Source organism: Aphelocoma coerulescens, chromosome 9 (genome assembly GCF_041296385.1).
Source record: "Aphelocoma coerulescens isolate FSJ_1873_10779 chromosome 9, UR_Acoe_1.0, whole genome shotgun sequence".
NCBI classification, from domain to species: domain Eukaryota; kingdom Metazoa; phylum Chordata; class Aves; order Passeriformes; family Corvidae; genus Aphelocoma; species Aphelocoma coerulescens.
This window is the reverse complement of record NC_091023.1, coordinates 17,862,791-17,874,391: the sequence shown is the minus strand read 5'-3', so window position 1 is coordinate 17,874,391 and position 11,601 is coordinate 17,862,791. Positions and strand designations below refer to the sequence as shown.

General features: G+C 39.5%; 1 protein-coding gene across 1 annotated transcript; it reads left to right on the top strand.

Moving 5' to 3' along the window:
• The first annotated feature begins 2,006 nt into the window (after window positions 1-2,006).
• Window positions 2,007-10,967, top strand: LOC138114534 (cytochrome P450 2J6-like). The gene is made up of 9 exons (XM_069024063.1): window positions 2,007-2,177; window positions 3,754-3,916; window positions 4,270-4,419; window positions 5,364-5,524; window positions 7,837-8,013; window positions 8,178-8,319; window positions 9,720-9,907; window positions 10,139-10,280; window positions 10,789-10,967. The coding sequence occupies exons 1-9, from the start codon at window positions 2,007-2,009 to the stop codon at window positions 10,965-10,967; spliced, it is 1,473 nt and encodes a 490-aa protein (XP_068880164.1).
• The last annotated feature ends 634 nt before the right edge of the window (window positions 10,968-11,601 follow it).

The following is an 11,601-nucleotide window of genomic DNA, read 5'->3' as shown; positions in this document are numbered from 1 at the left end:
GTGTCCAAGTGCACACTGAGGGAAGGGCTGTGCAAGGTGCACCTGGCAGGAGCAGTGCCCAAGCAGAGCTAGTGGAGGGCAAGAGCCAGAAGCCACTCTCACTGTGAGACTGGCCTTATCACCCACCCAGTCAGATTTAAAAACCGAGGTCAGAGTGAGGGTTACTAACTCTCACTAGAGTGAGGGCTACTGTCACTCTACCACTTTCCTTCCTTGAAGAAAAGACTTTGTATTGTTATTGCAAGCATGCTTCAAGGGCTAGCTGGCATTGCTCTGTTTATCCATCATGTCACGGGCTGAACGGAAGGTGAAGAAGAGAATGGGCCAGAGCTCTTCCGCCAAGAGTGAAAGGAGGAGGATTCACTGGTTAGAGGGATACCTTTCTGTTCTTCTGAGCTCAGCCAGCTCTAACTCCTGCCTCCCCAGGCATTCGATTCTCATTCATGGAAGCTGTGGCAAATATAGCTTACAAAACCTTATCAGGCTTCTGTCTTCCCAATCCTCCAGCACCATCTTGTATGTGGAGAAAAGCAATTTGTATCCCCTCTAACATCTCTGGTTTCTGCATGCAAGCAGTTCATGTCTAGGCTAAGAGGTGCAATCATGAGAATGTGGCTAATCTGTGTGGAAAAGTCAGAGTAACCCTGGAGAGACAAGAGAAGTAGAGCAGCCAGTGCAGGGGACTGTGCAGGGCAGGCAAGCTGACAGGCTGTGAGTCTTCTTCCAGGAACACTTTGGAAAATACTAAACTCGGAGTTGGGAGAAGTTTGAGGTACAGAAAATGCAACACCAGTGAAGGAACTACAAGTCCCAAAAGTGGTCTCTGAAGTGGGTAATTCAGTTTTTCAGGTTGATTCCAGTTCTCAGTTGCATCATTGATCAGCAAGATGGGTAAATGTTATATCTCTGCCCTACTTCTGGAGTAAACCAACTCGCTTCACAACTCACAACTTTTATTTCTTGGTGTGCCAGTTCTGTAAGTTTGGTACATGAGCAGCAAGGCCATCTAGGTGACTTCCCAGAGTGCCACATGCTGCTGTCTAAGTCAGATGAGCGGAGCCTATGATGCTATTATTATTACAGGATAATGCTATTCCTGTGCAAGTGCCAAATCTCTGTTGTCCATGTCCAAATGCCACTCTTTGCAGAGCTGGAGTTGCTCAGTTTCATGAGAGCACTTGTGAAAGAAGTTTTCAGAGGCAGCTGTATGTCATTTTTGTTGCTCCTGCAGGCAATCCAGTGGGATTAGCCAGAGGCAGGTGGAGGGGTGAAGAAATTTTGCTTTCTGCTTGATCAAGGACACAATGCAACCCCACTTCCCTGTGCAGCTGAGCACGGACTGTGAGGGCACTTGGATGATACATCACTATTACCATCAAACTCCTGTTACCCAACGATCAGTTGGAGTCTTTTATGCTCTATGTGCCCTAGGCACAAAATTAAAAGGTAGAGCTACCCCCCAAACACCTTGCAATATAAACTGTGAGGAAAAATATTAAAGGAATAGCAGAGAACACCAGAATCAATAGTATGGGGTAACAGAGCACGTGGTTGGTGCATGTGATGGCTACTGATGAGCCTGAACTTTTCAGTAACCCCACTGTCCTTGGGTGTACAGCCAACCCTCAGGAAATCTTATTTCTCATTCTTGCAAGAGGTTTTTTATGAAAGCAGGACCATGGGCAGAGATTTTTGTCACAGCAGAAATCATGGCACAAGGAGGTGTATAATTAACCTACATTTTGTATCCCTTGAGGAGACAATGATTGACAGATGTGTAGCTGCAATGTAATGGAATGATGCCATATATGCTTCAAAATAAGAACACCTAATTCTCTGGGATGGAGAAATAAAAGTGATGAAGAGGGAAAGGAGGCGAGTCACAGGAGCTTCAACAGTTTTTTCTCCTTTCAGGGAGGTACCACAAAAGCAAGATAAACTAGATCTCTCCTTTGTCTACACAGCAGTTGTTGAGAGACAACGTAGCTGTGTAAATCAGAAGTAAAATGTTAACAGTGAGTGAGGCGCTGGTACTTTCTGTGGTGTCTCTGTTGTTGGTACAGTTTCTGAAATTGCAATGGATGAGAAGACAATTTCCTCCGGGACCAGCTCCGTACCCTTTCTTTGGAAATCTGCTGCAGATGAACTTCAAAATTCATCATGAGCATCTTAAAAAAGTATGTATTTTCCAGAAATTAATTAAAAGACTCATAACCTGACTGAAAAGTAAATGTGTTTAACACAGTCTTATTTTGAATGCTAGGAAGGGATTTATTGTAAATTGCATAAATGTGGAAGTAGGTGGAGATGATTAAAATATCTGTTTCTTGGAGTGAAAATTTTCACTTACTATGAAATATATATTTAAAACCTTATGTGCATATGAACAAAACCATAGTGATGATAACAGTCCTGTCTTACACATAGGAAAAAGATGCCTTTTAGAGTAGAATCATTAATTTCGTGCAGTCTTTTGCATCTCTGTGTTTTGACTGTTGTTTCACTGGCATTTTATAGTATCCCATGAAGTAGGTACTGAAGGCATGTGTGCTTCCAGTATAGAAAGGATGATCTTTTTATATACTTATTCAATGGATTTTTTGAAAGGTCTTAGAATCAATTTTTTTCTGACATACCATTTGGTCAGAATTTGGTCATTTTCACAAGACATTTCAGTCTGCTTAGCAAGACTGAGATTTTAAGTGGCCAAAATAATTCATAGTATGCTCAAACCCTTTTCTAAGTCCAGTTGTAATGTGCAGCACTTCTAAAGTTTGTATCCTGTTGTTTTATAGTTCTTATGCATTGATATTAAATATTTAACATTTAAATATGTAAGTAATAGCACCTCACTCTCCCTCTGTGTTCTCAACCTTCCCTTTCCCTGGTTCTTCCATGTCCTGCCACTTCTGTCCTCCCAAGCTGCGTATTTCAAGGCAAAGTGGTATTATTCCATAACATGAAATAATAGCCAGTGCCTGTCTGCTGTGTTTTCTTCTACTTCTGACATTCCAGACCTGAAGAGCAGTATTGCTCACCCCAAGGTTTCAAAAGGCATTAACTGGTCCTTACAAAAGTGAAATTAAACACAAATGTGCAAGCACAAGCACATACATTTTTGCTCACTGCGCATAACTGTTCCCTCTTGTTTGCTCCCAGGCAGCAAAATTTTGTAATCCTCTGGTCCTGCATTTCTTGGGATGTCTTGGCAACACACAACTCTTTCCAGCCTATTTTGCTACTTTTCTAGTTCCTGATTCAGCAGCCAGGGGAAGGACTGTCCAGCCCACTTCTAGTGATGCCTGCATGCACGGCAGGTGAAGACAAGGCTGTCACAGTTGAGCTAGAAAGGAGAGGGTGATTCTTTCATTATTCAGCTCCTTGTCTGCTTTTGCTACACTTGACAGACAAAGGAGAATCTGTAGATGGTTCACATTGAATTAATGAATTACTGCTGTCTTGTAGCAAACAGTGAGGATGGAAGAATTCGTCTACAATGAGTTTGAATTGTAAGATGTGATAAGAGACTTTGGCACTATTGGCTGACATTTTAGAAATACCATGATCTTTAATAAATGAGACTTTAGATAGAAACCTGACTTCAAACTATATTGTATGTAAGAACACACACAATGCTCTCCTCTTAAAGTTGGTCACACTTAGGGCATCTGCCCAGGGAGATGTGGTTCATCCTGTTTGATTTAAAAGCACTGGTTCTCACTCCTGTTATTCTGATTCTACTTTGTTCTACAGATGGCCAAAATTCATGGTGATATCTTCACCTTATGGATTTCAAACACTCCTGCAGTGGTCCTGCAAGGGTTTCAAGCAGTGAAGGAAGGTCTGACTGCCCATGCTGAAGATGTTGCTGGAAGGCCCTTAATCGGAATCCTTCACATTCTGACACATGGAAATGGTAATTATTATTCTCAGACATTCTTTTAATGTGTCCTATCCCTAGTTCTGAAAATTGATGTAGAGACTCAAAGCCCTTAAACTACATCAGGAAAAAAGTTTATTACTTTCACAAGTGTTTTGAAACAGCTCTAGTCTATATTCTGTCAGAACAATAATGACAGTATAGAGTTAATGTAAGAACTTCTATACAGGATAGAAATGGCTAAAATACAAGAAGAAAGAAAAGAGGAATGTTGCCAGACTGCTGTCAAAATTTTGAAAAAAATTAGAAGAGAAGCTTCTTGGCTGTATCAACTGTATTAATCCAATAATTTATAAGGTATTGACAGCATTAATTCATTATGATACTAGGTGTTATGTTCTCTAATGGTCATCTCTGGAAGCAGCAGAGGCGTTTTGGACTGGCAACAATGAGGAAAATGGGAGTAGGGAAAGAAGATCAGGACTACCGACTGCAAGAGGAGGCTGCTCACTTGGTGGAATACTTGCAGAAAACAAACGGTATGTGAGGGTGGGCAGGGCAGCCTGTGCAGGGGGAGACTTTGCTGGAGAATGGGGCACTGGTAGCTTTTGGAACCATTTGATTACAAAAATGGATTCAAAGTGTACGTGCAGAGCTGAGTCTCAAAAGTCTGTATCATGCCACCTGCATGAGACACTTGCAGAAGTGTGAAATCCCACAGCATGAACACAGAACTAGAGACTTCTTTCTGGATATCATATAGCAGTGTGTGTATACATATATATACACATATAAAAAATATACCTATATATATATACTGGTCCCTATCAGTGTTATTACTTCTGAGTCAGTTTTATATTACTTATGGTAACAGCATCAGGGTAATAGCAAACAGTAACAAAATCAGTGTCATAACACCTCCTATTCCTGAGCAAAAAAGCATAAAATACGCAAATCTTTGGCCAAGGATGTGCAGCCCTGTGCTCTGCTCTGGCAAGTGCAGTAGAAAAAGCTCAGCTCACACAACTTGTGGTGAGCTCCTCAGTAGGTGATGGAGTTTGTTCAGGTTGTGCTGCTGAAGAACGGGGCTGAAATATTCTAATGTAAAATGTTATGAGTAAAGAATAGAAGGTGGTTCTCTTCTCCACTCATCTGTGTATTTAACATCTCAGCTGACTGGTTTTGTATCCCAGTTATTGCCAAATGTGAGATTTGCTGATGCCAAGGTTTAATGAAATCTGGGTATTTTTATAATTGATACTATTAATTCCATTCCCACCAGTAGTTTTTCCTTTCTTAAACCAGCAGTGTTTTTTAGATGTCTGAAGTTACTTTTTTAGTCAGGCCTTTTACCAATAAATTACAATTTGCCATCCAGTAATCTAATTAATGTCAGAAATGTGTATAAAATTTTATCAGCCCTCCTGTCAGTGGGAAAAGCAGGAACAGTGTTAATGGTGAATGCAGTCCCTTGTGTTTACAGGAAAACCTCTGGACCCCACTACACCTCTTGCTCATACTGTTGCAAATGTGATTTCTTCCGTGCTTCTTGGACATCGCTTCTCCAGAGATGATGAGAATTTTCACCGCCTGATTGACTCCTCTGACACCTTGGCAGCATTTTTGAACAGCATCTCCTTTTTTGTGAGGAAAATCAGTTTTGTTGGTTTGCTCACTCTCTATAGATAGACAGTGAAAAAGGCAACTTGCTTGTTACTTTTGTAACAAAAATAAATACTAGAGCACCTGGAATTGCTGGAGTGCACATCAGAATTGTGCCTCCAGATGCCTGGTTCAAAACTGTTTTAATTGCTTATGCTTCATCATAGCATCCTGTGGCTGGGGGACAGAGATGAAAACATAAAGATTTGCCCCATGGTTGGGAGAGGTACAAAGGACTTTCTGACAAAAGTGCTACCTGTACAACTCCAGTGTTTGAAACTATATCTGAAATCAGTAGTAAAATATAGGTAAAATTAGCTGAAAAGCTCTGAAATAGGCTTATCTTAATTTCTGTCTGGCAAACTGGCTTTCTTCATGATATGATATGATATGATATAAGATATGATATATGATATATGATATAATATGGCTGCCAACAACTGTCAAGAGTAAATGGTCTTTACTGCTCCCTTCACTACTGCCAGCGAACCTCTCAGAAACTGGAGCAGAGCAACTGTTTTGTGCAAAGGCAACATGGCATGAAACTGCTTTTTTTGCTACATGGCATGTAGCTTTTCCCTACAGTTTTTGACAGCAACACCTGTACCACATCTGCACGTCCTTACAAGAATACAGTGACACACAAAGTCATTCTCCTTTAGCTGCCAGATGATATCTGTCTCCATTCAAGGCACCAACTCCTAGCTTTGCGTCTGGTCCATGGGAGAGAAAAATCCTCTTTTGCTTCTGTATGTGCAGCTGTGACTGCAGCTGCCAAAGCAGCACAGCAGGTGGCCTCAGACTGGGGCGGTTTTACCATGAATCATTTAGGAAAGGGAACCACAGTACTGCGTATAGTCCTAAAAAAATCAATTTACCCATGCACGAGGCAGCTGCTTCTGCAGGACTTGCTGGAACTCATCCAATTCTGTGTCTTGTATGATTCCACCATCTTAGACTAACTGGAAACTGCTGTAAGCAAGGTCCTGGATGATTTGAGGACTAATTTGATACTTTTGGTAGATAAGCTAAAATAAAATTACTTAATAAAATAACTATCCCAGAAGATGCTGGTGAAATGATTCCTAAGCTACCTTCTAATCAGGGTAGACACAGGTTCAGCTATTTCCAAATTGCTCTCAGTAAGTATTTGTACAAGTTGTTTTTTAAACATCTTAATAGTGTGTCCACAGCCAACAAAAACATTAGTCCAATATTTCATTCTGTCCCACTCTCCACAGTGCTTTCACAGGGATGTACAATCCCTTAATGATGGGCTGCACTTACCTGTTTTCCTGGTAAGTGGACAGGTAGTGTTAAGGAAAATTATGCAGTAGGGCGAAGAAGAAATAGAGCCAGGAATCTGAGTAGGCTTGTGGGGACATAAATCTTTGTAATACAGCTGCCTCTTAAATAGGTGAGAGCAGAAGTTATGGCCTAATGGATAATTTAAGCTGCAGTAGTTCTGTAACTGGAAGGACATGATGCAATCTGTAAAACAGGGAAAAAGAAGGTGAAATGAAGTAGAAGAACAGAATGGATGCAAGAAGTGTTTTACTTGTTTTCTGCTGGTATGTGGCTTTATGAGAGTATAAGGAAAAGAAGGTGACTATGTTTAGAACAATGAACAAACAGGAGGGAATCCACACAACCCACAATTTCTATGTCATTGAGTTGTTTTGCACATCACACAGATGTGGTCTATTTGCTTCTTATCTATGAGAAGGTGAATGTGAGTAAAATCCCCATGCATTCAGTATCCTACTGTAAGAAAATAAACCTGGGTTTGGATAGTTCTATTTTCAGTTAAGAGATGTGTCGAGGAAGTCAGCCTGGATCTGTTTTTTAAGTGATGAGATAGAAATTATATGTGTGTTGGATAAAGTGAGAACAGGGACATGTTCCATGGGAGATTCTTGGTTCAGCCAAGCAAAGTTCAGCCAAGCAAAATTCAGCCAAGCAAAGAATTGGGGTACAGAAGAATTTCATTTATTCTTTGTACATCACATTTATATTTATATAATCTCCAAGTATATATATAAATATTATATATAGTATAAAACTGAGAAACTGAGAGAAAATTTGATCTTGCTCCAGAGAAAAATAGAATTAAGAAAGGTTTTAATGAATCATGGGATAGGCACTATCCCTTCAGTCTAATGTTGAAGGTTCACTCATTAGCCTTTAATTTGCTTTTTCCACTACTCAGAAGCCTGTATTAGGATTCTAATTTAGTTTGCTAAATGCCACATATTTATATGTAATATCACATATCTAAAATATCTCTTTTACAGATATATGAGTTGTCTCCCTGGCTTGCTGGTCTTTTTCTGCCATCAGTTAAAAAGGTGAAGTCCTGCATAGGTTTTGTGAACAGTCTGTTAGCAAAGGAACTTGAAAGTCACAAAGGAAAAAGAAAACTTGATGAAAATCGAGATTTTATTGATTACTATTTGGATGAGATAGATAAAGTGAGTACCTCTGAACTTCTCTCACACTTCACTAACAACAAGGGGTTTTAAGTGTTCCTTTGATTATAATAATGTCTAATAAAAATTTAGAAGTGTATGATTTCTCCAGGTGGCTTACTACTTCATTTGTGTGCCATAACTTTTGTTTCAATTCATACCTACAGACTAAAGGAGATCCTCAGGCTACTTATAATGAAGTAAATTTGATCCAGACTGTTACTGACCTCTTTGTAGCAGGTACAGAAACTACAGTCACCACTTTACTGTGGGCATTGCTCTATATGGTGATTTATCCTGACATTCAAGGTAAGCACATCCAAAGAGGTCTGCAACTCTAGCAATGATAAAAGTTCAAATAGTGGTAGTGCCTGTTCAAAGAAAAGTAGAGGAACTAATTAGTAAAGTATGAATCAGGTGAACTGCGTTCGTTTCTTGCTGCATCCTTTCTAACGTACAGGGAAATCATGCCAGGTTTTGTTTTTAAGAGATCTACACAGAATGCAGGATGTGATTAATTTAATCAGATGGAGGACTTCAGTCTCAGATGAGATAAACTGTACCATTGCCCCTCCACAGACAATAATGATTAGACTTTCACTAAGAAGTCTTTGGGCCATCCTTTTAAATCCCTGACTCCTGCTCTTTGCTTGTCTCTTGGCCTCTTGTGGCAGAAATAAAATACAGTCTGAGGTTTCTAATATGTGGGATTCTTCCATCAAGCTTAAACTTTGAAGCAGAAATATCTACACATAAATAGATAGAAAAAACATTGGGATGAGTAGCTTGAAAATGTGTGCTTTTAATAATGATATTCACAGAATAGAGACACACATTGGCAGAGTAAAATGACTGCAAAAAAAGTCAGAGTGTGCGAGATAGAAAGGATTAGAAGGTACAAAACTCACTTTCAAGGCCTCATATTTGAGAGTTCAAGCTGAGTACCAGGCACAGCAGGAGCCTAGCAAGTAGAAAATGGTGGAAGTGTTGAGGAGAAAGGATCTCCCACTTTTGTTACCATCAAGAGACTTAAAACTTGAGATTGGGTTGCACATACTGAATTTTCACATGATTTTTCATCTTCTCAGGATATATTAACACATTCTTTAGTTTCATGGGGGTAATTCTAATTGCAATGATAGAGTCTGTAGTATTAATAAAAAAATAATCACAAATTACCATTTCAGCTGGGATTGTAAGTAAAAAGAAGAAGTCCTTGGGAAAAATTAATTTGTATAAGTGCTTTCCAAGGCAAGTAATTACAGAATAGCAGTTAGGCCATTTGTAGATGACAAGCAAAATCTATGTGTTTCTAAATGAAGAACAATCCCTGATCAATTACTAAATTGTTCCCCTAATACATAATTAATATTTTTTCCAGTTGACTCCCTGCCTGTAAAGATAAATATTAATAAAAGTCTTTTTATAAATTACCTTAGAGCAGTAAATATAACAGGAACCCACATATTCTTAGAGAATGACCTCATCTGCTATAGTTATTTTAAAAGTATATGTGCAACCTATAAACAACCTCAATGTCAAATTTTATTCAGGTCATCTGTATGGGGATTTGAAGGCATTCTTTTTTATAAAGTATCTTTTTCATCTGGTTGGATGCCATTCTGACTGTAAAAAACAACAGGAAAAATTGTGGCTATAGAGTTTATAGATTGACTGCTTTATATTTAAAGCTGAATATTCCTCCTTAGAGAAAGTCCAGAAGGAGCTGGATGCTGTTGTGGGTCGTTCCCACGTATTTTGCTATGAGGACAGGAAAAAGCTGCCCTACACAAATGCTGTAATTCACGAGATCCAGAGATACAGTAGCATACTCTTAATTGCACTGCCCAGACTGAGTGTGAAGGACACAGAGCTGCTGGGATATCGTGTTCCAAAGGTACAAATGTGCTGCATATTTGAATGTATCTGACCTTTGGTATGTGAGATGATTTTAGAAAGGTTTTTGAGGTTTTTCCTGCCTGGGGACATGAACTCTTGTTCCAGCAGTGCCTCTAAAGTATGACTGCCTCTGTGGATGAACTTTCACAAGGAATGGTGTGCTTTGTCCTAAATATTAATAGATTCTATAGTCTTAGTTTTTGTTGAAGCCACTGGTCCTTTTTTTCAGAACACCATGGTTTTAGCAAATATTGACTCTGTTCTGGCTGATCCTGGGAAATGGGAGACACCTGATCAGTTCAACCCAGGCCACTTTCTGGATAAAGATGGAAACTTTGTAAGCAGAGAAGCATTCTTACCATTTGCTATAGGTAAGTGCACTGAACAGAGATTTATTTACTCCTTGTGAAAACAACTTCAGATCCATTCATTCCCCCAAATAACTGGGAAGACACCTACAAATGGGCGTATACAAACTGTTTTAAAGATCTCCAAGAAGAGAGAAGTCCAGTTGTATATGGAAAAGATTGGAAGAGAAGGAATGACACATAGAAAGTCTTTCTTGGAAGACAGATCCAGTTTCTTTCTGAGAAGAGATCCAGCTATCAAAGCAGTAGCAGGAAAATGCATGGTGCTGGGAAGACTGTAGATGTTAACTATGCCACGCTGGTGACAATTTCTATAATGTCTTGCTGCCTGCTGTAAATACAGATCAAAACATTTTGTGGAAATACAAGCAGCCTTTCAGTTATGAATCATTAAATGACAAAATTAGGAGAAAAGAATAAAATCTGCAGAAAACAAGCAAAACCCGAAGCAGGTTAGAAAGGGAGGCATGATAGAAATCCTTTGGCTGATTGCCTTTCTCTTTCTTCACAGGGCACCGTGTATGTATGGGGGAGCTGTTGGCAAGGATGGAGCTCTTTATTGTCTTTTCCACCCTGCTACAGGCATTCACATTCACCCTGCCAGAAGGAGTGAAGGAAGTCAACACCAAGTTTGTTTTTGGGAGCACAATGAAGCCACCTCCCTACCAGCTCTGTGCCATTCCTCGGTAGGAAATGGCAGATTCAGGGAAGAGTTACTCTGTAAAACTGCTTCTGTATGTGATTTTAGCATGTCCTATGACTTTTGCTTTCCTCTTCATTTTGTTAATCACTACCCTGAAACATTCTTGACAGATAGTTGCATCCTGAGGATAATAATTATAAAGGGCTTTTATTTTGTTCTCTTTTTTTTCTGTTTGGAAAATATTGGTAAACTTCTCCTGATGTGTAACAAATAAAGACACGAAGGAGAATTAGAATTGGGACTTATTTATTATCTACTGGAAAGAGGTTTTACAGAGAAAAATCTTGATGTGTGGTCTGTAAATTGGAAGGCTCATGAATAAAGATTCTTCCTCATAAGCCACAGTTGCATCTGTGGAGATAGGCTCAGAGGTCGTCCAGGCTGTCTTGGGATATTAGTGGGTGCAGGAGGTAAAAGAAGCTCTCCAAGGAAGCTTTCAAGAGGCAGATAGTATGATCTGAGATAATATTCCCTTAGACTGATATGGTTTGCTGTTGAGCAAGCTTGTTGTATACAACTCTATTGTCACTTGGGAAAACAGTTCAGGGTTTCACTCACTAAACCAGGTAGCCTTTCAACCCTTCAGATGAAAACAGAAGAGTGGCTTTATCAGGCAGTTGT

What these genes read in the sequence shown, in the direction of transcription:
- LOC138114534 (XM_069024063.1), top strand. Translation starts at nt 2,007, where the DNA reads ATGTTAACAGTGAGTGAGGCGCTGGTACTTTCTGTGGTGTCTCTGTTG. An exon ending in ATTTGGATGAGATAGATAAA is followed by an intron (nt 8,014 to 8,177) that starts GTGAGTACCTCT and finishes TCATACCTACAG; the next exon opens with ACTAAAGGAGATCCTCAGGC. An exon ending in GATTTATCCTGACATTCAAG is followed by an intron (nt 8,320 to 9,719) that starts GTAAGCACATCC and finishes ATTCCTCCTTAG; the next exon opens with AGAAAGTCCAGAAGGAGCTG.